Below are 26,750 nucleotides of genomic sequence, written 5' to 3'. Positions count from 1 at the left end.
TATTACCAAATAAATTATCAACTACTTGTATTACTAAAATTACCTTCTGGGCAGCACATCTTAGATGTGTAATAATAGACTGGGGCAACCCATGTTTAGCTTGTCTTAACACACACATTCAATTGTGGATCTAACTCACCTCACTAGGATATAAGGACAACAAAATAAGGGATGCCTATCCCCTCCTGAGCTCTTAGAAGAGAGAAAGTGTTTACATGAAAATTATTTGGGCACATATTATGGGCTGCTAATAAACCATATCTCCTACTATAGCTTGACTCAAATAGCTGCCATAATCTTCGTGAGATGATCATTCCTTCATCCAAAATACATGAAATAAAATAGCATTCAAGCTACCATAAATTAAAAGCACCATAGCACTCTGATACAATGGATGACTTTGAATTATAAATTGCTTGTTTTTTAATAGCATGGGACAGCACTAGAAAATACAGCCCTTTGTCAAGTCTTGTCTATAGCAATTGTATACGGTATCCGCTAAGAAACAAATACGGCATTCTGATCACTCCGTAACAAATCGTCCCAGTGGGCCTTTCAAAAGAGGCAATTCGCTTGAGCGGATAACGGGACATCTTCAAAGGCCTCAGCAGGTTTCCTCAGAACCGGCCCATTCGCAGCCGGTTTGCGCTGAGCGTTATCAGTTCCAGAGCCAACCGGAAGTTGCGACTGGACTCTGCGCTCGAGCCCTTCTTAACGCGCCGCCTCCCCCTCAGGAGCGGACTTTCGGAATGGGCGGTGCCGGAAGTTACGCCGTGGGGAGGGACGAATTTCCGGCGCGAGGCCGAATCCGTTGCTGGCCTCCGGGGATCGTCGGGCGTCTCGTCCCTCCTTTGGCGGTCATGGTGCTGCCGCCGCTGTTGCTCTGAGCCATGGGCGCCAGCGGCTCCAAGTCTCGAGGCCTCTGGCTGTTTGGCTCGGGTGGGTCAGGCGGCTCCGAAAGGTCAACCGGCGATCAGACGCTGGCTCGAGGTCGGGGATACTGCTCGGCTACCCCCTTCGTCTTCACCCGCCGCGGGTAAGAGGGAAGCTGGGTGGGTGGGGAGTGGGGAAGGGATCGGGCAGGCTAGGTGGTCTTGCAAGCTCGGCTTTTTCCCTGCCTGCCCGGAGCATCGGCCTTCAAGTAAGGAGGGCGGCGGGCGCTTCTCTCCAGATGCCCTCCTTGTTTCGGTCGCTCGCGGTGTGGAGGGAAAAAAGGAGATTGAAGCTGCCCGATCTCCCTATACTTCTCCCTCCGTCATCCGACGACTTCGGAATGACCCAAAGACCACCACCATCGGAGCTTTCTTTTCGGACAGAGCCGCTCCTGAGTTGCTTCTTTGGGAAACCTGGCCAGGGCCTTCAGCCCACCAGTTCCGGGACAACTCCATGGGTGATGATGTGCAAGTCCTTTCCGACTCTTAGCGACCACATCGATTTTGTCCGTGACCATCTTTTCGTTACTCGGGGTTTCACTGCTGCATTCATTGCCACTGTGACTGGATCCATCCACCTCGCTGCTGCTCGTCTTCCCTTCCTTCCCTCTTTCCCAGCCTTGGAGCCTTTTCCAGATTTTTGCTTGCTGAAAAGTAAAATAATTGCAATGGAGGTATTGCAATACCTCTATTGCATATCTCAGGTATTGCAATAGCATAGAAGATATGGTCTATCTCTCTGGTTGTTAGAAATGCCTCAGGAGAAATAATAAATCGATTTTGCTGTGGTAGAATTGTTCTGGAGCGAGAAAATAAACAACTTAAAGAATTTACCTTGCTTCCTCGATATTTATTTTGGGCAAAATATATAATGCTCTTCAAATGCATAGTAAAAAAAGCCCCCATGAAGGTTCAGTGGAAAAGAAAGAGGTAGGGGCACTTTAATTTTGAATATTGTTGCAAAATAATTATACCTCCTTGAGAACTTTGATGATCTATTATCAGTTGTATTTATTGAGAGTGAGAAGTCTTAGTTTATAGCTCTCTTGTTCCAGATTGCTTGTGATAATGGCTTTTTACTCTGACATCGATTCACCATCTGAAATGTTTTGCAGCACATTCTGCAAAATCTTTGAAGAACATCATACATAATTCAGTAGTTTTTGTAGTTCAGATTTAGCTCAATTGTCAGGAGCAACATCACTTATAACTGTTAGCAGATATGAAAATTATCCAGATAACAACACTTCTTAAAGAAGATTTGGTAAAAATAGGATCAAATGCCCAAAAGGATTATGAAGATGATCAGAAGACAATATATCAAATCTAATGAATAGAAAAGATCCAGAAATATTTAGCATTGAAAAGAAAAAGCTGAAAGTAGGAAGGGGAAATATAGTAGAACTCTTATCTGAATGTGTACTACAAAAAAGTCCAGTGTTTCATCATCCCAAAGAACAGAATAAGGGATTTAAATTATAGTACAGAAAAGCAAGTTCCTGATACAAATGGGCTTAACTGTAAAACTTAACACAGAGATTCAGTAATTTCTTTTCCTTGGTTGTGTTTCCTGAACAGCCATCTGTCAGGGATGCTGTAGGATTTGTACATTGTTCATTTGTACAGCTGTTGGATTTGCTAGTCCTTCCAACGCTATAATCTTACAATTCACGTTGTGTGTAGGCAAAAATAGCGTGTCTGTCTCCCTATTAGTGGTTGAGAGTTCCTAAATGAAATGTCATTGCAGTCTGACTGCAGCATTTTACTTCTCATTTGTATATGCTTGACTGTTCCAGTTTCTTTCTCCAATTCTCATTCATTCTGCTTCCATTAATTATTAAGGCAAAATACAAATCTGCTTTCATTTGGAGTTGCAAGTATGGAAAAAACAAATGTAAACATCTTCAGTTATCTGAACATTGTTTTACTGCAAAACCCAAGATTGTTAGTGCAGAGTGTCTGAAATTAGACAGTCTAAATACATTAGACTGTTTAAATGTACAGTTTGAAGCAGTCAGTTACTGGAAAAAGTAACTTACATGTATGTAGCAAATGATGATCTAAATCTTTCTCTGAAATACAGTTAGTCCTCAACTTACGACCACAAAAGAGCCCTAAATTTCTGTTAAGTGAGACATTTGTTAAGTGAATTTTGCCCCATTTAAAAACTTTTCTTGCCACAGTTGTTAAATGAATCACTGCACTTGATATGCTAGTAACCTGGTTGTTAAGTGAATCTGGTTTCCCCATTGACTGTGCTTGTCAGAAGGTTACAAAAGTTGATCACATGACCTTGGGACACAGCATCGGTCATAAGCATGAACCAATTGCCAAGCATCTGAATTTTGATTACATGATTATGGTGGTACTGCAAAGGTCATAACTGTGAAAAATGGTTGTAAGTCCCTTTTTTAGTCCTGTTGTAACTTTGAACAATCACTAAATGAACTGTTGTAAGTTGAGGACTACCTGTATAAGGAGACCATTTGGAATTAATCCCAATTATATTGGATACTTGTGGTATCTTGCCACTTAAACAGTTTTACCACTTTTTCTTTTTTTAAGCATATAACAAAAATGTGTGGTTTAGATATCTTTGAGGTATTTCACATTTCTGTAAACTATATTTAAAGTTTTTAATGATGGGTTGAGCCTCAAGAGAAGTCTCCTCTCTCATCTTAATTGTTGTTAATGAGTGCTATGTAAAATGGTAATTATCTGCATGTTTTATTGAACTAGAACATGATGAGAAATCATAGAACATGGAGAGAATGATGCTCAACTATTGTTTGTTCCAACTTGTAGCAGAATCCATTTGAGACTTCATCTTTGTGATTTGAAATCAAGGTCACTATATAAAGTTTGTTTTAAAAGTATGCTTCATTCCACTTATGAAGTCAAGATTTTTTTAAAAAATGAAAAAAATAACCAACATACAAAAAAATTATTATTAAATCTGTTGGCTGCTCCTCTCACTGCGAAGAGATTCTGGACAGCTTACAACATTAAAAGCAATAAGCCATACCAACACAAACACATATATATAATACAATATATAATAACATTTAAATTGTTTTATGACTAAAAGATGGAGATGAAGGGAGCCCGATGGGAGGTAGGTAGGATCTCTATTGGTCCATCAGTCACTTCCAGCATGAAACTCCCTAACTGATACCCCTGTCAACTGACAGTCATGTCTTTAGGTCCTTATGAAAAGTCAGGAGGGTAGGAGCAGACTTCATCCCAATGGGCACAATGTTCCACGTCAGAGAAGGCTGCTCTGGACTCCACCAGCTGGAAATCCCTGACAGACAGGTGTCCACAGCATGCCTCTGCTGGCGTGGGTGGGCAGATCAATCCCATTGGGGTAAGAGAGTTCCTCAAGTAATCTGGACTCATGCCATGAAGAGCTTTAAAAGTAATAACACCTTGAATTGCACCCAGAAGCAAACTGGCAGCAACTTGCAAAGCGGCAGTATAACATAGACCACTCTAGTAGAGGACCCCCAAAACTGCCACATACAGTTGTGGCTTCCGAAGGATAGCCCCATGTAGAGCACATTGCAGTAGTCCAGACATGAGATGACCAGGGCTTGAGTGGTTGAGCACAGGGACTCCTGATCCAGGAAAGGCTGTCCTAGCCATGATTGCCACCTCTTCTTCAAGCAGGGGCCGTGAGTCCAGGAGAACCCCCAAGGTGCGAATCGGGTCTGCCTGGGGAAGTGCCACCCCATCCAGAAGTCAAAAGACATCGGAGTCTCAGATTTTGACGTTCCATGCACTCAAAGCCATTCGGTCTTGCCATGGTTCAGCCGAAGTCTGTTGGCAGCAGCAGATGCCATCTCTCTATCTCCTAATAAGTTAACCTGATCTGTACACAGCTTCATCGTTTTGTCTTTGGTTGATACTTCCTTTCAAATTTTCTCTTTTCCTTTCAGCTCTATGTATTATGATGAGGATGGTGACCTTGCACATGAGTTTTATGAGGAGACAATAATCACCAAGAATGGGAGGAAGCGTGCCAAGCTCAAAAGAATTCAGAAGAACCTGATACCTCAGGTAATGTTTATTGTTGTGTTTTGGATTCAAATGAAGACTTCAAAACACTTAAGCAAGACGGTGTGATCCAGCCTTTTCAATCTGGTCATTTTCACACTTGATAGAAGCTCCCAGATTCTGATCCAATATGCAACAGATTGAGATTAGAACTCAATTAATTTCTAGATTTTGCAAGCCTCGTGGGGGGGAAAATGTGTATTGCTGGATTGGATTTGTAAGATTGGTTGTATTGTAAGAAAATAAGAACCTTTTAAGATTGCTTTCTACCATCTGAGGAAAGATGTTTGATTCTGCAGCAGAGATTTTGAAACACTTGCAGTTGGAATAATTGGAGTCTATTTCAGCCTGCTTCCTCCTCAGGGATTTCTGCTATACCTGACATTTGAAATATTTATTCAAAATGAAACATTGTAACTTTGATATATTGATTTATTCCTTTGAAGGAATAAATGCCTCATTTCTGTCTGAAGGTAAACCACATAATCCTAAGCATAAACAGATCGTTAGAATATTCCATATTTGTTTTTTTAAACAATCCAAATGAAATACGAGAGACTAAAATGCAGAGAACGTAAGTGATGGTTTTCATAACTACTGATGTTTGAGCAACCGGTCGTCATTGATGGAGGGTTTCTTCAGCCCTGGGATGATGATAGAGTGTTTGAAGTAAGAAAGAACATAGCATATCTCCAGTGATTTATTAAAGGTTTAGGTGAAGATGGGGGCCAGTTGGTCAGCACAAGCTTTTAAGCAAGAAGGGGTTATCAAGTCTGTGTCTGGTTCTTTTCCTGGTTTTTGTCTGTGAAATAAGCCTTGCACTTCATTTTCTGTAATTACCAGAGGTGGTGGGCCCAATGGGATGGGGTCAGTTGCAGGAGGCTTAGTTGTTGTTGAGGCATCTGAGATGGGGATTGTGGAGATAGGTAGTCGTTTTCTCTCAAACCTACAGTAAAACATATTCAAGTCATCTGCCAGTTCATTTCCTTCAGCCTGGTAAGGAGATTTGCTGTAACCGGTGATATTTTTAAGAGTTTTCCTCATGTTTGCTGGTTCATTTGTTGAGTAGCTTTTCCCCCCCTCCCTTGTTAGTACTTTTCTGGCCTGATTATACTATATTTTATCACCCTTTCTGTAGACTTCCTCTTTGGTACAGCATAGCTGCTTAAGTTTAACTGTGAACCAAGGTTTATTGTTACTTTATATTTGTAGGTTTCTAGTCGGCACACACAAATCTTCACAAAAACTGACATACGATGTTACAGTATCTATGAGTTCATCCAAGTCTGCAGAGATAGAAATTGAGGGTAGAAGTTGAAACATATTGTTTGTACTTTGACCCTCAAAATGACGCTATAGGGCACTGCACACCAGAACAACTAGACACAAGGACATTCCCCCCCCCCCTGAATGCCATCACTCTGCTAAACAACTAATTCCTACAACACTGTCAAACTATTTACTAAGTCTATATTACTAGTCGTCTTCTCATCCTTCCTGTTACCTATCTCCTCCCACTTCTGACTATAACCTTGTTGCTTTTATCTCTATGATTTATATTGTTTTATTTGTTTCCTAGTATGATTTGATTACTTATTTAGTAACCTATGACGATCACTGTGTTGTATCTTATGATTCTTGATGCATGTATTTTGTCTTTTTATGTACACTGATAGCATATGCACCAAAGACAAATTCCTTGTGTGTCCAAACACACTTGGCCAATAAAGAATTCTATTCTATTCTATAACTGAGTAGGCAATAATTACAATAGAGTGTCTTTATTTCATCCTTGAAAGTGCATGGGTTTTTTCTGTGTAACTTGATTTGGTTTTGCTTTGACCAAACGTTTGTTTTTTGTTTTTGTTTTTTTTGTAGTGATCCATGGCATATACAAGAGATTTATTTTTTCCCCTGATCTCTAACTAGCATGCCCAGAGGAATGCGTAGTTAATTGGCAATGCTGTCTCTGCATCCAGTATCAGACCTAGCTAGCATTTTGACAAGTTCAGAAACTTACCACTTGCAGTTTAAAAATAGTATTAAAGTAGTGGTGGCATAACTTTTTAAAATATTTTTTTATTCTTTTTTTCATAAATAACTCAAGGTGGTGAGTATATAATACTTCTTCCTGCTCCTGTTTTCCTCATAATAACAACAACCACCCTGTTAAGAGGGTTCAGCTGAGAGAGAGTGACTAGCCTAAACTCACTCAGCTAGCTTTAATTCCTAAGGCAAGTCTAGAACTCACAGTCTCCTAGTTCAGTGATGGCGAACCTATGGCACGTGTGCCACAAGTCACTTCCGGTTTGCTCGGAGGGTGGTTTTAAGCGCTCCGAAAGCATCAGGGAAGCCTCCGGATGGTCCCTGAAGCCTTCGGAACACTTAAAACGACCCTCGGAGCAACCCGGAAGTCACTTCCGGTTTGTTCGGAGGGTGGTTTTAAGCTCTCCGAAGGCGTCAGGGAAGCCTCCGGATGGTCCCTGAAGCCTCTGGAGGACCTCCGGGGGGGCGGGGGAGGCTCTTTTCGCCCTCCCCAGGCTCCTATAAAGCCTCTGGAGCCTGGGGAGGGTGAAAAAAGCATGTAAAAATGGGGGGGTTGCGCGTTGCATTATGGGTGCGGCACACCCGCACACGACCCCCCCTGCGCTCCCCCCACTTGTGGCACGTGAGCCGAAAAAGGTTTGCCATCACTGTCCTAGTTTCTAGGCCAGCACCTTAAGCACTACAGATATTCTTCAATTTAAGCAGTTGGGGCCTGATTGGTGAGTCATGCCCAGCTTTACAACTGTTTTGGCCATGGTTGTTAAGAGAATCGCTGCAGTAGGAAGTGAATCGTGTGGTTGTTTGACGGAATCCTGCTTCCCCCTTATGTTTGCTTGCAAGTAGCTGGCTGGGAAGGTCACCAAGAATGATCACATGATGTCTGAACCATGTAAATGCATGTTCAGTTGCCAAGCGCCCACATTTTGATCACATAGTCTTAGGGGTGCTGCAACAGTTTTAAGTGCAAGGATCAGTTGCAATTCACTTTTTTTCAATGCTGCTGTGACTTTGAACAATTGCTAAACAAATGCTTATAATTTGAGGACTATCTGTACACTGAGCTGGTTCTTTTGTTTTATGCTATGGTTTGGTATATCTATAGGATAAAACTCACATAAGAGTATACTGTATTTTTTCGGAGTATAAGACGCACCCCCCCCCCAAAAAAAAGAGGGTGAAAATTTGGGTGCGTCTTGTACACCAAATGTAGCCCCACCCACCCCCACCAGAGGCTAAAACTGCGAGGTATGGAAGCAGCGATCCCTGCAGCCTAGAACAGCTGATTGGGGATATTCCAGCAGTCCCATCCACCCACCAATCAGCTGTGCTGAATCAGGCTGCAATAAGTGCTGAAGCTGGCCTGGCTGGTCAGAGTTTGCAGCAGCAATCACATTCAGAAAGCACATTCAGTAACTGATTCAGCAGGATTCAAAATAATAATAATATACAATACAGTACCAAAAGCAGGTTTTCCAAAGTAGCAGTAAATACAAGCAAAACACAAGCAGTTTCACTTTCAGTTCTCTGCTAAGCCAGGCTCCTTCCTGTCTCCTTGTTGCCCACACAGCAAACACTCTTTCAGAGTCCAAATAGCCCTCATTGGCTGACTTAATTGCTATGCCTATTAATTGTCTGACCTTGTTACAATGTGTTCCAAGTCATGATATCTCACACACTGAAAGGAAGCTAGCCAGCTGGATACCATGGATGCTGGTAGGCAGAGGCAGAATTTTTTTTCTTCTCATTTTCCTCCCCCAAAACTAAGGTGCGTCTTAAACTCCGGAGCGTCTTATACGCCAAAACAATACGGTAGTTTCATTTCCTGTACTGTATCTAGCTTCTTAAACCTATTTTCTGAGGCAGCCCTGGAAGATATTATGTCTCCTATGGGAGAATTTTGTAGACAGGTTCTAGTGCACTTTATTTAGTTGCGTTCACTCACATTTGTTCAATTATTCCCTGGCCTTCCTTTTTTTCAAATGAGTTTTTTTGTTTTCTTTAAAAAGCTAGACATCTTTCTTGGATAGAAAACATCTGAATTACAGAATGATGTGGATACTAGTGATTAGATCTTCTGATGTAGTTAAAAATGATAAATGCAGCTGTAGAGAACCGGGGCTAAGCAAACTTAGCTTGATAAAAGATATTAATCAGTTAATTATTTTTTTTTAGTCCTACTCTTTTCCTTTTATGTGGTTGCCAGGAGTCAAAAATGACTCAATGGCACATAATCACTCTTTTCCCTAATCCTCAATATTTGTTTGCTCCGCATTGTGATTCATTAGTCAAATAGCTCAGCGGTGAACTTTACAATCGCAAGTCACATTAGAAAGAATTAAGCCGCCTATTTCCCTGTGTGCTCGTCTGATCACAACAATTTGGTCCCTCTAGGGATAGAAGTAAGCCGTTTGATGCAAATTTCAAGGGTCTTACTACTTTCTGGTCCTATTCCTCAGTCTCTTCCTGAGATAATTGACTACTTTTAAGTCATCCAACGGTATGGCATGTCTTAGCCTACTTGCTTTTCTAATGTTTTCAGATTTTTGGTTATGAGCAAGACACTTTTTTTTAGCACAATCTGTCTTAGGTGGAAAGATCATTGCAACCCTCTTCTTGAAAGTTAATTTTGGTGACATTTCACTGACACTGTATCCTTTTTCGTTCCAGGGCGTGGTGAAATTGGAGCACCCTCGGATTCATGTGGACTTCCCTGTTATCATCTGTGAGGTCTGAGCCAAGAGAAAGTTACTGTGTGCTGTCAGTACATCTTATCCGCCCAGTTTTACTGCACCACATGTAAACCATGCTAGGCAGCCACGTGTCCCTGCAGAGGATGAATTGGGGGCACAAACAGACAGCGGGCTTTGATGCTTCTCTGCTTGGAGGCAGTGACAGCAACTGCGGCACGGGGCGCACTTCTGACTATCAGGCATAATATTGTCTAAGGATGTATATTAGTGGGACCTGTGTCAGATGGAAAGTCAGGCCTTGATTAGGAGCCTACTCAAAATTTCCTTCACTGAGTCAACTAGAACCTTGTTAAGAGCTGCTCACTGATGCTTAGGGGGCAGCAGATGTCAAATGTCTTGACACTAGAGGGGCAACTTGCACTTTTCGGGGAACAGATATTCCGTGTGATTATACAAACGTTGATACTGACATTTCAGCCTATTTCTTCCAAGATGAGTAAAGGTGAGAAAGGAAACTTCTTATGCTTCTTTGTCCACTCAGCCACTTACCTTATAAGCATAGGCCGAAAGACTTAATACTCGACTATATCTTTGTGGAGGCAGGGAGGGTAATGTTGCACTTAATAAACTTTTCAAACCAGAATCATTTTTGAGGTGGTCGTAGGAAACAGACCAACCAGAAGGTTGTCCTCTCTTTGTTATATTTCCCTTGGGAGTTGCACTATTTCCTTTGCAGGTTTCATCTTTTTGAACTTTGCAAGATAGAAGGTGTGAAGTAGCATCTGGATATGAAGCTTTTTCTGTTAAAGCGCACCAAATAGATTATATCTTAGGAAGCATTTGTCTTTCAAGAGAGCATCCCTTCCCACACCTAGAGCCCTCCAATAAATGCTAGAGCAGAGTGAGACTGTAGGACCAGTGATTTTGCTAACTGGAGCTGATGAGATTCATAATCCAGGACCTTCTCTGGAGAGCCCCATGTCAAGAGCATAGGCTTCTATCTTCATTCTTGTGGTAGAGTAACTTGTTCCCATATTGGTTTCCCATGTTGCACATGGAGAGCCTCCACCTGTGGTCCACCACGTGTTGCTGAATTGCAGATTCAACCATCCTCCACCATCGGCCATGTTCTCTGGGATTGCTGGAGAGCCAAATGATTCCATCTCTTTCTTAAGTTATACTATCTTTACTAAGACAACTGTACTTCGGTCAAGATGTTTGCCCTCTAATTTGGCTGTTTATTTTCCCCTTCATCTCCCTCTGCCGGCAAATAATAACAAAATCCTGTGATCTTCCTTTGGCAGACTCCTTGGATTGGACCAAGTAGTGTCTGATAGGGGGAGAATGCAGCACACTTCAAAGGAGAGTTACATCTTTTCTATGTTGAAGGGCCTTACCCTTCTCCCAGATGTATGAATGTGGAATGTTTTTGCTATGGTACTGATAGCTGAGCAAGTACTGAAGCAGTATGCCTACCTCTTCATCCCAGGCTTCTTGCTTTCACGATGTAGAGCTACCTGCTGCTGAGAGGTGATCAGGCAAACCTTGTTAAAGGCACTCTTAAGAAGAGGCTTTCATATGCAATGTACAGCCAAACAATCCTTGCCTGCCTGCCTGCCTTTTTACCCACCCATCGGACTTGGTATTGAGCTTTAAAACTGGAGTGTGGGTGAGTTCATTGCACATCATATTTCTTTCCCAGAGTGTGTCATTGCCTTTCAGAGCACTTCAGGCATTGCTACCTCAATGTTCAGTATAATTAGCTTGTACACAGTTGCATCTCAATATTAATAAGTTAAATGTGCATCCTTTCATCTCCGCCCATGCAAAGAAATCATTTTTAAGCATTAAAAGCCTAAGTAGGAGGGCCACGGACTGCATACAGCAATGCTGACAGAGGTCTACCTATTTACTCTCTTATCTTCTCTTCTCTTCTCTTAGCTACAAGTCTGTGTTACATATTAGGATTGATACTTGGAGCATAGTTGCCATTTGTTTCCTCAGTTGCCACTGCTTTGCCATTCAGAAATTAGATTATGGGTTTCCCAGGTATATGATTACCTGCGAATAGAAGGGATACACGTAGCCAACACCCCCTTATGTAGTGAAATCTGAATTTTTATTCACTTTTAAAGTGAATAATGTGATAATCAGAATCTGACATTTCTGATCTTTATTAGGGAAGGATTTGTCATTGCAGTGAAACAAGAGCATCCTGCGGATCGAGATAAGTTGGCAAACTTGCTGGACCAACAAATACTCCATCTCAGCACGATGGTCCATAATGAATTCTAGATTGTCATCAAGGAGCTGAACTACGCTACTTTCTTGAGTAATTGAACAGAAGGCTGCTTATTAAGACTCAAAAGTAGGCCGGAAGAAGCAGTTTGCTCAGTGTTGGGTCACATTTTCTCTTCAAAATGGAATATTCTACTCTCCAATCTAGAGATTTGATTCATGGGAGACAGTGGAAAGCTTGTTGTTAGCAGACTTTCTCGTATCTACATTTCTAAAATACCTGGTTTATGTTCTTCCAGTAGTTATTTTTTGAGCAAGCAAATGCCCTGTGATCAAAAAAAGTACTGTGCTATGTTGGGTTTCATTTTCCTTGTGGCTTGCACAGCAAGTTGCTCCCACTCTCTTTTTGACTGGCATCTAAATGGAGCCTCTGTGCAAAGGAGATCTCATTTCTGCCGAGCTTGACATCTCCTAAGCTGCAGTAATTCCCAGGAGAATATCGGCAGCTGACATCTTCTTCCTCTCTCCAAGGCCCTCTCCTTGCCTGTCCACTGTGTCTCCAGCTGTGCAGTTGCTCTGCTGGGGTTCTGCCCTCCCTCTCATCTTTGCTTTCTATAGCAGCAGCAGCTCCTCGAGCAAATAGCAGCTGTGATGAGGGAGAGGTTCTTCTGGAGACTATATAGGATGCTGATACTGTGAAAGCAGATGATGGTATATAGACAAAAATGTTGATATATATATCACTTATCTTTGGAATAAGCAAAAAGCTCTATTTTGTTTTAATGGTCCTTCTGTGCATGTGTGGTTGTGGAGAACTGAACCCACTGGCACTACCCTTTCTGTTCTTGTAGCACCTAGAAAGGAATCCTGGAGGCAAACATGTATGATATCTATTTCCTCTGCCTTGAAGTGCATTCGTTGAATTTTGTTAAATTTCAATAAAATTGTTTGTATATCCCAGAATATACCTATAGTTGTGGTTCTGTTTGTTGTTCAGAAATTCAGTTACTTCTGACTCTTTATGACCCGAGAGGCATCATTTAATTAAGACTGTCTGTCAGTAACTGCTTCTTTGAGTCTGGTAAGCTCCAGCTTGCATTATCAGTCGGCACTAGTATATTAGTCCCCTGTCTTCCATTATCCACGGTAATGGGCTTTTTCATTACTGGTTGGCCATTTGAGATCTAAGTAAAAGTTAACTCTGGTTTCCTTGGACATCTCTACCAGTAATGCCACCACTGCCACTTTTAATGATCTTGCTAATCTTGGCGTACACTGACCATTTATTCTCTTTGAGTTGTTGGGTTAGGTTAAAACAGTGCTTCTCAAATAGTGGGGCGCGCCCCCCAGGGGGGGCGCGAGGCTCCATAAAGGGGGGCGCGAAGGCTCCCTTTCCATCTGGGTGCAAACGAGGAGCCAGGAGCAACAGGCGGGGTCCCGCCACCACGTTCAACAGTTTGCTTTCAAGTGGGCTCAGCCCGTGTGTAAATCTCCTCTTGCAACCCTCGCTTGCTCTGGGGATGAAGAGTAGCGGGCGGCTGCGAGGGGGTGCTCAACCCTCGCATGCCCTGAGCCGTCGGAGCTGCTTTTGGGCTTACCTGCCGCGATCAGAGGAAGAAGCCTGGACGCTGCCAGCAGGACTAAGAAGGCGGCGCTGGTTGCGCCCATGCTGGCGCCGGCCAAGAACGAGGGACAAGGGGGCCGCGGCCGCCGGTGCACAAAGAGGTCTTTGTGGCCTCGCTCGTGTCTCCTCTGGGCTAACTGGCGGCGAAGGCGGCAACGGCAGCAGCGAAGGCGGCGGACTGGAGTTTCCCGATGAGGTTGCCTGTCCGACCAGCCCCCGCTGGCTCCTGGCTGAGGGAGGAGCTGCCGCTCCGCCTTCTCCGAGCAGGATCCGCGCCCTGCAACTGGCCGCAGCGGGCGAGGGGAAGCGGGAGCTTCACGCTGACCAGCCTCTTGCTCGGGCTACCCTGCAGCCCACTGGCCGACCAAATGACTGACCTGCAGTCCCAAAGCGAAAGGAAAGCGGTCGGGCGGAGGGGGCGCTCCCTTCTTTTGGCAGCCCCCGTCCGGCGAAGGAAAGGACGGCAGAAAGGCCGGCCTGGCCCCGGGTGCTGTGCGGGACTTCGGAAACCAAACATGAAAGAAAGATTGGATGCCACCGGGGCAGCCCGCGTTGCTTTGCAGCTTCATTGGAAGGCCCAAATTGGAAGCAAAGCCAATCAATTTTAGTGGGTCTTAACTCTCTGGTAGATAAGACATAACAGTGTCACCCAGCATCTGACTTCTCGTCGGAAGTGTTGCATTATTCAATACAGTGTTATGCAGAGGTGTACTTATAACAATTTTATAGACAAATGATACTATTTACAGTCGCGCAGGGGGGCGCGAAATGTTTTCTTCTTCCTAGGGGGGGGCATGACAGAAAATAATTGAGAAGCACTGGGTTAAAACAACAGTTGTAGAGACTTTGAACTAATGTTGTAATGGTGACAAGTAAAGGATCAGAAAGGAAACATTGAAGTTTAAGTCTGTGTTGTGGAATGCTGTGTGTGTGTGTGTGTGTGTGTGTGTGTGTGCCCGCACGCGCGCCCTTAAGTAAGTGTTAATTCCCAGGGACTGCCTGCAGTTTTCTTAAAAAGATTTCAAAAGTGGTTTGCCATTGCCTCCTGAAGCATGAGAGTAAGTGGCCTAAGGTTACCTAGCGGGCTTTCTACCTAAGGTAGGACTAGAATTTATGGTCATCTGGTTTCTAGCCCAGTGTCATAACCACTACACCTAAATGGCTCTCTATTGTATTCAGATCCTTGATAAGGTTTCAGTTTCTGTGCTGTGGCTTCCCATGTAAATCAGAGCAAGTCAAATATATTGCAATAAAAAAGTGACCTATAAACTTATAGGAGACCGGTTACCCATAATACTATATGGGTCATCAGCAGGCCACCAACCAAACTGAAGTCTTTCAATGCTCCACTCTATTCAATAATTGAATAGAGATAGGGCGACGTGTGACGTGTGTTAAATGTTTCAACCCATCAGGTAGTTACAGATTGAAGAAAAATGTGGCACAAACCTCTATCCATTGATAATCCCCTATAGCAGGGGTGTCAAACTCACGTCACTTTGGTGTCACGTGATGTATCGGAACTCCTCCCTCCCCCCCCCCAGCTCGTTAAACCAGGCATGGGCATGGCCAGCGCATGACGCATCCAGCCCGTGGGCCAGGAGTTTGACAGCCCTGCCCTATAAAGTATGAGAATATTCTGCAGACACAGGGACTGGGCCCTATGAGTGGCTTCATCATGTGGTAAAAGCACTTTTCTCATTGCAAAAATAGAATTAAATAATTGTGCCTTTCTTGGCCAGGAGCTTCCTTTAAAAGGCATTAACTTATGCACAGGTTTACCTTACAAGGTGGCATCATTCTGTTTCACAATATATTTACATTTGTAGACCCATTAAGGAAAATTACGTAAATCCAAATTTTTGGTGTGTGTGTCTGTGAGTGCAGTCTCTGTGGTGCTAAAAGATGGGATTCTTTCTGTGCCCACCAGATGGCAAAGTTTAGCTTCTTTTGAAGAGGCACTTCCTCCATATTTCACAGAAGATCATTTTGAGTTTTTCAGATGCAGGGTTATGAGAAGGACTACGGTGTGGCTCATCTAGCTTAGACAATGAGTGATTTGTTCCAACTTTGCTCTGTCCTGTGATATTTCACCCTTTGCTGAAAGGTTTATTTGGAATTGCAAAAAAGTGACTCAAAGCCATCTGCTTCTGGCTACTGTCTAGAGAATCTCACTGTGGACATACTTCTTGGAAGTGAGTTTAGTTGTGATGAAAACAAAGTTGAGAACAGGACAGGCCTTTTATCAAATAAACAGGCCTTTTGAGGTATTTCCTTATGGCAGTTGCAAGCTCTCATTGTGATGTCAAATATCGGGTGGATTCCCTTTAGCCAAAAGGCCCCATGTTCAGCTAGCTTCCAGTTACACAGAAAAAGGCTCTTTGGCTTTAATAAAAGCTGCTGCTGCCATACTGAATCCAATACGTTACAGTAACGATACAGGAACAATACATGTTCCTTATGTCCAACAGAACATAACAGTATGAACTATTGAGTCCAAGCCAATAAGTTCCAGGACTATTTATCAAGTGAAGGCATTCATGGTTCATAGAAATATATCAGTGCTTATGCCAATTCCAGTTTACATGGACATCCTTCAACATTTTGTTGTTGTTAGTGTTTGTCCCACTGAGTTGCAGGGTCTCCTTGTTCTGCATCAAACTTACTCATTCACATAGCAAAAGAATTAAGTTTCACACATTACATTATTATGCCTTATTTGATTTGGACTTAGATGTTTTATAAGTGCAACCACTTGAAGTTCATTAAATTAACCAGGTGAAACAAATTATGCCTTAACAAACCTTTGCTCATAACAGGGCTTGCACGGCAACCAGTGATGGGGTCACGACAGAATACTTTTCTGGCAAGGCCTTCAGCTGCAAGTTACCAGTTTGATGCACAAGTCTCTAGACTAGAGCAACTTTGCCAATTTTAAGATGTATGAACATAAAGTCCCAGAATTCCCTAGCCGGTGTGGAATTGAAGTTGAAACATCTTAAATTTGGTAAGATTGAGAAACAAGGCTATAAAGTGTTAAGCAAGAGAACAGTTGCAGAACATTATTTGAGTATACTATTAACACACCGCATTTGCCTTTCAAAAGAGGAACAATAAGGGCTGGAGGACTGCTATGCAAAGCTCTGACCATCTGACAACTCATCTAGCTAATTGGCCAGCTACCACAGAACCACAGGTTGGCTCTGCTCTTCAATAAACTTTCTTTCCAGTCAACCTCCATGTTGTTTCCAGCATCTTTTTCCCAGCTTGGAACTGAAACAGATGGATTTTCCTTCCAACATAAATGTGTATTTTCCAAGATCTTCATAACTACCAAGTGCTAGTCTGTGGTGTATTCCTGGACTGTTGGTGCTATTATTGTTGATAATCAATCTTGCAAGGCAGAAGCTATCCTCAGTATCTTCATTTTCAGTTTTAAAGCTGGCTGCTTTGTCATTCATTTTCACTTCTTTACATTAAATCTTAATCCTACTTTCACAACATGCTCATTCACTTGCATAACTAGAACGTACAGATCATTTGCATTTTCAGCTACCAGAGCAGTGTCATCAGCATTACACAAATTACTTAGGTTTCTTTCTCCAATTTTAAGACTACATTCATGTTCTTCCAATGTAGCCTCCCTCAATACAAACTGAATAAATAAGGAGAGAGTATACAGCCAACAGATTCTTCATATGCCTCTATTGTCCAATATGTTTTAGGCTGTGCAGTTGGGATGATCTTCATGCCTTGGGTGACTCTGCTGGGAATATACAGTCTTGGTGTTTGCTTATCTCTTCCAGGAATACCTCCCTTCACACCACAATGAGGCAACTTTAGCAAGGCTTGAGGGATGGGGAAAATGGCTTATAGCTCACCTATTACTTAGCATTACAAATGTCTTGCTGTCTCCATTTCACAACTTTGTGGAAGTGACAATTTGTTTATCACAACTTTTTCTGGCAGAATGTGTGAAATGCAACAAATTTGAAATGGCATTAAGAAACAAGTCATAAATGAGTTATCCAAGAAGACCTGATGGTTTTTTTTAAAAAAAAGTAGAACATGTGATGTATTAAGCAGTAAAAAGCAAGGCCAGGTAAATAAAGCCATATTCCACTAAAAGCTGGCTTGACTGCTTAACAAATCCCATACATGGTTACACAATTCAAAACTACTCCCCTACTTTTGCTCTTCCACCAGGGATCAATAGGGCTACTGCTGTTTGATTCCTGAGGAATCAAGTTCCAACTAACCGGTAAATCTCCCATTCTCCATGCACATTCTGTCCCATATACAGTTGGGAACTTTGCTGACGTAGTAACTACATTAAGTACTAAGGATGCTCTTGTAATAATATACGTATGTTTCATTGATGAAGAGAAAGTAAGATTTACTGTTCTGTAAAGAAATCCTACCAGTAAGCAAAGATGGCAATCTTTTCAGTACTTCAACATAACTATGTGAGTACAAGTTTTCTCTCTGTGTGTGTGTACATACCAGAAGAATACACCTGATTGGAATTGCACCTTGTCAGACACATAGAGTAGCGTAAAGAGGAGCTCCAGACAAACAATGCTCTATAACTGGTTTCTCCATATTTCTGAGGGCTTCAAGAGAACCAACTCACCAGTGTATTTGATATATTGGTTACCATCAAGTTTCATAATCCATCAATTGGATTGCTGTTTATGCAGCTTCTTCTGTGGATTTTGAATGTGGCTTATGAATGTGCAAACGTGAGAGAGAACACAGAAATATAACAAATGCTGCTTAAAAGCAACAGGCACACCTTAGTATTGTCTACCTCTTCTACAAAAGCACTGTTTCCTAAATTGAACAGGACAGGGGACCACCCTAACCTCAGGGCCAAGTTCTTCCAGAATGAAGGGCCTGCAAAAGGTAAGGTCTTTCTTTGAAGCCCTGCTCTATAACCCCCTGATTAGGATAGAGTCTACATAGAGCAGATGGTTGGGAATATAACAAGGATGTAAGCCACAAAAAAACCTCACATAAAAAGCTCTGAATCCTACAATGGACAGTGCATTTCCTACAATACAGCTCTATATCTGCTGAATCACCCACAGAGAGAGAGAGAGAGCCATGCAGGAGCAACTCTGTATGCTGTCCTGAGTGCCAAGCTTGGTTGACGCTTGCTGGGTGATGATGTAATGAAAGGGCTTTGGGGTTCCTATTATGGCTCTGCCTGAAGGAGGTAGATCTTTGTATTGTAGAATAGATTGGTCCAGGCCTTAATGGCCCATTGACAAAGGTGGTGGTGGGTGAGTTTCTGCCTCCCTTTTAGGGGAAATATTCTGTCCTTTTAATATTTCCTAAAATATTTCATTTTCCTAGGAGTGGGGTGGGTGCTAACTTCCCACACCATCTTCTGACCAACCCCAGGTCAAGCAAATTACAGTAGTCAAGCCAGAAGATGACTTATGCTTTTGTCAGAACTTCCCAGTTTAGGAAAGGCCACAGCCAATGGGGCAGCCAACGCTGGTTGAAGGCTTTCCTAGACAAGATCTGTACCTGCTGTTGTGATAGAAGTTGTGAATCCAGGTGAACCCCTAGATTGTGCATTCAAGGGATGTACAACTCCATCAGGAGCTACAGTTGCTACCTTCTTGGTCCCTGAAGACATCTGCCTAAACAATAATTCTGCCTTGATAAGATTCCATCTGTTTCCCATCTGTTTACATACATACATGCATGCATACATACATACATACATACATACATACATACATACATACATACATACCAAAATGGTGGAAAAGGAGGCAATTATGCCACTATTACTATCAACCAAACTGGGTCGCCTCACATATGAAAGAAAATACGGAGGCTAGGTTCACCATCCTTTCCCAAATGTGCCTTCTCCTCCAATAATTCAGCAAAGGCCGTTTGGCTTTAAATTTCTGAAATCTTTTCCTCGGAAGACAACAAAAGCTGAAAACGCTTGCAGAAGGGAAAAGGCAAAACTTTTTCCAAGAGTTACTGGATACATTTCCAAACCCATCTGGCCTCCAAGCTGTGTAGCCTCCAGAGAATGAACTAATTTGGCAATTCCTGCCTGAAGCATTAAAGAGGCCTCCCTGGCTTTGGTGATTATGCAGTTGTAGTCCTAGTGACAAAAGGTGATTCACTTCCACACAGCTCATACCACATGCTGCGTGTGAGATCACAGGAAGCGGCTGATAGGATTTTGGTGAAGGCTGCCTGTGCCTAGAAAGAAACCATTTTCGGCCTGGGGGGAGGAGGTGATCTCATGCTGCCCCTGGAGTTGTATCAGCACCAGTTCTGAAAAAACAGCCTTGATCACAAGCTCATTTGCAAACAAGATTGAGAATGAGGGACAGTATATCAGAAACAGAAAGGTTCAGTGGTGGGCTCCTACCGGTTCAGACCGGTTCAGCCGAACCAGTAGCAATTTGGTGGCCTGCGTTGCTGGAACTGGCAACGACCCAGGCCTGCCATGCCCCCAAACCGGTTCTCCCGCGACCCACGCACCGAATCGGCAGTAATGCCGGCAGCAACCCACCCCTGTAAAGGTTGCCTTATAAACTATGAGGTTGTGGGTGCTCCATCATTCGTAGCTTTCAAGAAGAGAATAGACAACCATTTGGATTGGTATAGGGTGTCCTGCTTGAGCAAGAGGCTGAACCAGGAGACCTCCAAGGGCTCTGTTGTCAGTGGTGGAGGAGGAGAATAGTGTCAGTCATGAACGTCTGTCTTTTTAATAAAATTTGTTATGGTATTCAAAAAAGTTGCTACCAGACTCCTAATTTCAATAGTATCAGGTATCCTTTGGAAGATACTGCTGAAAAGATGGTACAGATGATTTTAGCCTTCAGAATGATCCCCAACAAGCAGAATTGACTCATTCCTCTCCAGGCTTTGATTTCCCTCCTCCAGGCTATCTGAGATCCCCAAATAGAGCCATGGTGGTGCAGTGGTTAGAGTGCAGTACTGCATGCTACTTCTGCTGCCTGCCGGCTACCTGCAATTTGGCTGTTCAAATCTCACCAGGCTCAAGGTTGACTCAGCCTTCCGAGGTGGGTAAAATGAGGACCCAAATTGTTGGGGGCAATTTGCTGACCCTGTAAACCTCTCAGAGAGGGTTATAAAGCACTGAAGCAGTATATAAGTCTAAGTGCTATTGCTGTAGGTCCATGATGGTGAACCTATGGAACGCAGAGCCCTCTCTGTAGTTATACGAGCCGTTGCTCCAGCTCAGTTCCTCCGCACACGCGCGCATGCTTCCCACCGGCCAGTTGATTTTGGGTCTCTGCCATCCATGCATGGGGGAACAGGGCACACGCAGGAGATGTATGTGTATGTGGGGGGGGGGCAGGGTGCACACATGGGGTTGTGTGCACAAGTGGGGGTCGTGCGTTCATGCACAGAGGTAGGGTGCATGTGTAGGAGGCAGGGCACATGCGCCAGGGGGGTCACACAAAGGGGAGTTACATGCAATGCATTATGGGTGTGCGCATGCATGTACCCTTTCGGCGCCAAAAAGGTTAGCCATCACTGCTATAGATGTTTTTGACAGAAGTTTGAAAGGGGTTTACCGTTGCCTTCTTCTAGGATATTTTTCCACTTCCCAGCCTTGCATGCAGCTCAAGGATTTTGGGGTAGTCTCTCATCCAAAAGCTAATTGGGTCTGATTACGCTTAGTTTTGAGGGGATCAGATAGGTTCATATAAGTATAAATCAGATTGATGAATAGTCTTTCAAGTCAAAAGATAAGGGTCTTTACAAGCTACATCAGCAAAAAGAAGGGGGCAGGTTGGTGTAGTGGTTAAGGTGCAGGCCTAGAATCCTGGAGATTGTGAATTCTGGCCCCAACTGAGGCGTGATAGTCAGCTGGGTGACTTTGGGTCAGCAGTCACTCTCTCTTGGTCCAACTCATCTCACAGCGTTGCTGTTGTAGGAAAAAGAAGCAAAGAAAATGTCTTTTGTGTGCCAACCTGAGTTACCCTTACCAGGAGTCCCCAAGCCCCAGGCCTCAGCCCATTCAGTCATGTGAGCAGAGGGCAAACTCACATGCAATCCCACTTGCACGAGAGGCACGTCATTATCCATCCATCCATTTGCACACCTGCCGCGTTGCCCATAAGACAATGCTATAATAAAGGCAGAATTAAAATCTAATTAATAAATAAATACATCTAATGTCATAAATTAAAAAAACCAAAATATCCACAAGGTTTATAACTGGTACAGTACATCATTATGATTAAAAACAACAACAGTAGCCCTCTACAAAAATGAAGAAGTGCTATTTGGATTTTTCCAGGTTTTTGTAGCAGAGAAATCCAAGTATAAAGAAAATCAAAGCAACAGTCATATTATTAGGAAGTTCTTTCTTTATCTTGATTTTATTTCTACAAGGTTTATTTTCATAGAGTTAGGAGCAGCAGAGTTAGCTCAACGTATTATTACTGTGATTCTCAAGCAATCTGAGCTGCATAGTGATCAAGAAGAAAATACATTTTCTCAATGGGAAAAAAAACCGTTTTTCATGTAGAAAATGAGGACATGGTAGATACTTGGAAAATATGATATTCCCCTCAGTGAAATTAAAAAAAAAAAGTCCCAAGAAGTGATAAGCAAGCAGCACTGAGGAAATAAAACAAAACCTCTTTGCATTCAAAGCCCAAAATAAATAAAGCCAAAACCCACTTTGGAAAAGCTCTTACAGGGCTCAGCTGCCAGATTAACCAAGGCCAAGTGTAGGCCTGTTCTTCAGAGATAAGGCCCTCATTGCTTCTAGCCTCAATGGTGGGGGTAAAGCATGGTGAACCTCATAGGAAAGGATGTCCACACCCAGGAGAGGGTGAAGGACTCAGCATGATGTTTGCCAGGGTAAGCTGAGGCTGAACCACCTCCTCCTACCCCAGCCCACTACAACAGAGGCAGATGTCCCAGAGACTGAATAGAGAAGAGGGATGGTGACTTGTGAGGGCCCAGGTCTCACTCTTCACAGTAAGTGAGGTTTCCTCCTATTCTTTGGCTGGGGATTTCTTTGCCTCGCAAAACTGTCTTATGATCATGAAGTGGTTGCATTACAAGGGCTGTGAACATCCCTAGATCAGGACATCGCCTTCTCTCCCTCACCCCCCCCCACTTTTTCCTGTGGGTGGTTTTAGTTCTTTTGCCTCCCACATTTTATTGTCCAGCAAGTCTTCCTGAGACCAAGCTTCTGTTTTTCTCTCTCTGCACTATGCCAAGTTGCACCCTTTTGTTCCTCTTAACACACCCTACCCAGCTGTCATTTACACCCAGAAGGGCCTGGAAAGTGGCAGGTTTCCTTCTCCTCTTTCCTAAACACACACACACACACACACACACACACACACACTCATACTTCTCCCTACACTCAATATTCAGACATTTTCCGCAGTCCCCCCCCCCCTTTCTTCTTGCCTTTCAAGTCATTCTCTCTACGGACTAACTCCTTCTGCTTGGAGCTTGTCCAAAATGTCTGGTTACAAGGATACTTGGGCACAGGATCTCATTTTCTCACCTCTGCTCAGTCTCAGTTGCAGCTTAAATAAGTTGCCAGAGTGTAGTTAGTTCCTACACGATCAAACTTGTTACTGTTGATTGCTCCTCAACTCATCTCCAGACCTCATACAATTGTTTCTTTGCCAACACCATGATACTCTTGCTTCCCTCAAGTTACTGGTTGGAAGTCATAGTCCCAACACATTTGGGAAAGGCTGTGTTTATACTGACCTCCTTTACAGTTTTCGTAAGGGTTGGTTCAGAGATTGGCTTCTTATTTATTTGTTCATGGAGAATTAAAGACTGGGTTTTCTAAGAAACTAAGCTCAAGAGTAGTGCCAATTCCCCTTTACAAGCATTCTCTTGAGTAGCATAATCTGAATGAAAGATTTGATGGTATGACAGTAAAAATGTACTTCTGAATGAAACAGGGCCAGGGGTGAAATTCAGCAGGTTCTGACAGGTTCTGGAGAACCGGAAGTGGAAATTTTGAGTAGCTCAGATAACCGGCAAATACCACCTCTGGCTGGCCCCTGAGTGGGGTGGGAAATGGAGATTTTGTAGTATCCTTCCCCTGCCATGACCAACAAGCCACGCCTACAGAACTGGTAGTAATTTAAAATTGAATTTAACCACTGAACAGGGCCTATTAATAATGTAGAGAGGTCAAATGTATGAACAAAGCCACTGCCAAGAATATTTAACCAACTTCCGATCAGCAAGACCCAACACACTCCTAGTATCAGTAAAATCCATCATGAATGATGACCAGAAGGAAAGTCGGCAGGCTGTGCAGGATTCTGGGGAAATGAATCATGTCTCTAAATGCTCTCCACAGGAAGGCATAGCATGGTCAGTACGCACAATCCTGAGCCCTTTCTGTTAGCCAAGTTTGTTTTGAGGGGTCCTTGGTGCTCTCTTAGCTCGGTTGTTTTCTTGCAGATGTTTCATTACCCAAACTGGGTAACATCATCAGTGCTCGTGATCTTGTTGAACAAACTCTACTGCCTTGCTTCTCACTGCATGCTAAACTGTCAGTCACAGTTTGCAAATACATTTCATGGTATTATCATGCAAAGGGCATAAACAAAGTAAGTTGCGCCACTCATAACTGACTCAAGTTATACCATGCATGTCACCTACAAGATGAGACCATAACAAGTGTGATATCCCTGGCCCTCCTTGCCCTTCAGTTACTGATGTTCTCCTAGCTCCCAGTTCTTAGGAGAGCCAATACTTTGGATGCAAAATTGCAGCCCTTTAGAACAGGGGTGAAATTCCGCAGGTTCTGATAGGTTCTGGAGAATCGGTAGCAGAAATTTTGAGTAGTTCGGAGAACTGGCAAATACCACCTCTGGCTGCCCCAGAGTAGACTGGGAATTGAGATTTTGCAATATCCTTTCTCTGGAGTGGGGTGGGAATGGAGATTTTGCAGTACCCTTCCCCTGCCATGCCCACCAAGCCATTCCAACAGAACCGGTAGTAAAAAAAAATGAATTTCACCATTGCTTTAGAGCCACAACTGTAGAAGGCTGCTTTTGTTTATAGAAACATGTAAAGTGACTGAAAACTGAGTAGGGCCCTTAATTCTAGTATTTTCTCTGTGTGGATTCTTTATGTAATCCACATACACCCTGCCTGAATTCAAACATTGCACTAAGCCTTTAAGTACGGTAGTTTCTTTGGCTTGGTTTAGTTTATTGTTTGAACTTAGCTATTGTGTTTTGTAAACTCTTGTTTTTACAGCTTAGTGCGGTATACCAACGCAGCGAATTGTGCCTTACTGAAAAGCCACAGTTAGGCAAGTTCTGGCTTGGTGTGATATGAAAATTTATTCATTCTCTCAGGGATTGTCTGTGGAGATGTGATTCAGAAATCGATGTTGGTTATTGAAGATTCCTGTCAAGCCGGCCTCCCTCAGCAACCAAGAAAGAAACCACTTAACTCCATTTTGCAGAAGAGTACTTTTACTGGTTATGAAAAGATAGCAGCTAAGCAAAGCAAGATCTGAGGCAAAAGCGCGCGAAATCATACATATCAATATGTGACCAAAGCCCCTTCCCCTGGTAACCCTCATCCCAGTGTCCAATCTGCAAATCCCTTAGGTGTCATGTGAGTTTCACTTCAAGGAGCATCATCAGGTTGGTATGCAGGACGGTTGGCCTTGACCAACACCAAGCACTAATCTCCAGCATGCACAGTAGACAGTGAGACCAAAACTCCCTTTTTACAATCTCTCCTGTACTTAAACTTCCCCTCCCAAATACCACCACCCCTCCCCGTTTCAATGGCTGGGAAATGTTGAATAGCGCAAATAGTAAGAGAAATTTCAGTGGATGGCTGTTTGTGTAACCAAAGATTTGAAAACAAAGGTTTGAAATCAAATGATTGCAATCTGGGAATTTAGTTCACATGCTAAATATTATTAGTTGGACTGATCTCTTGCAAACTTTCCTTGCATAGATTGTTAGTTCTTGTTGTTTCTCTAACAAGCAGGACTGAGTCAGACTAGATGAAGTTCTGCTTTGTAATTGATCTCCAAAGTGTTTGCAATATATTATTTCCCCCTTTCTGGTTATCCCATTTGCAACATATGAACTTCCATATAAAACTTCATATGACTTCTACTTGAAAGAGTGGAAGTCATATGAGGTTTCCTCTTGCAGGGCTCCCTCTCCTCAAATGCGTTGCACTGTCTGTTCCTCAATGCACATACACAAACACGCACACACCCCTTCTTGCATGAGCTCATTTCCTTTCTTTCTCAGCTCTTCCTGTATTTCATTTTGGGCCACAGAAAGATGGTTTTAGCTAAAAGGTCGTATCCTTTCTCTTGATGTCATCCATAATACAATGGCTGTTTCCAAGCACAAAGTTCTTTCCCTTGTGAAAACGAAAAATTGTAGTGACTAAACAAGGTTTCCCCGGCCTGATGGGACCTGTGCAGTTGTATATCTCCACATCTGGAGGATAACAGGTGGGAGAAGGTTAATTTCAGCAGTAATTAAATTATCTTCTCAGGTTTATCCTTCAGAAATACAATGTGTTCATGAATTAATGAACGATCTTTTTACTACAGTATTTAAATCATACCTCCTATCTCTACTGGGTCCAAAGCAATATTAATGCTCAACTGTGGAAGTTGTGTAAACATTTGTATTTTAATCCCAGGAGAAATGTGACAACTTATATTTTAAAGAAGGCAAAAAAATTGGAAGTGGAAGGCTTTGCAAAAACCATGACGTCTCAACGTGGGAATTTCACATGTTCCAAGCTTCGACATGCACAAACAGTACCAATAAAGATTATAGATTCTAGTCTCAGTTATACATCGGCCTAATTTTGAAGATGCACTTATCCAATTTATAGTTTCTTCATTGACAACAGTGCTTTCCATTCCAAAACAGTGTGCCAAAATATAAAATACAGTAAAACATTCCTCCAAAAACCACACATACACAAAAAAAGCTAGAATGTGGAAATGGTCCAGCAAATACTTTGTGCTTGAAAATACTATGTTGGTGCCAAGATAATATATGTATATATGCATTAGATCTGGAGGGCCACCCAACTGCATAAGTATCTGGGCAATGTACAACATTAAAAAATAAGAAAGAGAGAAAAGCACAAACCACTGGAAAATGA

General features: G+C 42.8%; 1 protein-coding gene across 3 annotated transcripts; it reads left to right on the top strand.

Moving 5' to 3' along the window:
• Positions 1-767: 767 nt before the first annotated feature.
• TUSC2 (tumor suppressor 2, mitochondrial calcium regulator) lies at positions 768-24,988 on the top strand. Of its 3 annotated transcripts, none has more exons than XM_081932307.1 (4): positions 768-1,036; positions 4,871-4,991; positions 9,702-9,761; positions 24,953-24,988. In XM_081932307.1, the coding sequence occupies exons 1-4, from the start codon at positions 891-893 to the stop codon at positions 24,971-24,973; spliced, it is 348 nt and encodes a 115-aa protein (XP_081788433.1). In that variant the 5' UTR covers positions 768-890; the 3' UTR covers positions 24,974-24,988. The 3 variants fall into 3 exon arrangements, with proteins under 3 accessions (XP_081788433.1, XP_081788432.1, XP_081788434.1); XM_081932306.1 differs by lacking the exon at positions 24,953-24,988 and adding an exon at positions 11,905-12,927; XM_081932308.1 differs by lacking the exon at positions 24,953-24,988 and having other exon boundaries at positions 9,702-12,927.
• Positions 24,989-26,750: the final 1,762 nt, after the last annotated feature.

This window comes from Natrix helvetica (genome assembly GCF_964273705.1).
Source record: "Natrix helvetica genome assembly, chromosome: 1".
Lineage (NCBI taxonomy): Eukaryota > Metazoa > Chordata > Lepidosauria > Squamata > Natricidae > Natrix > Natrix helvetica.
This window is presented reverse-complemented; position numbering and strand designations above follow the sequence as displayed.

Bases quoted from the DNA above. Each gene is read 5' to 3' on its own strand.
- TUSC2 (XM_081932306.1), top strand. From the start codon at position 891: ATGGGCGCCAGCGGCTCCAAGTCTCGAGGCCTCTGGCTGTTTGGCTCG. The intron at 4,992-9,701 runs GTAATGTTTATT...TTTTCGTTCCAG, and splicing joins AGAAGAACCTGATACCTCAG to GGCGTGGTGAAATTGGAGCA. The intron at 9,762-11,904 runs GTCTGAGCCAAG...GATCTTTATTAG, and splicing joins TCCCTGTTATCATCTGTGAG to GGAAGGATTTGTCATTGCAG.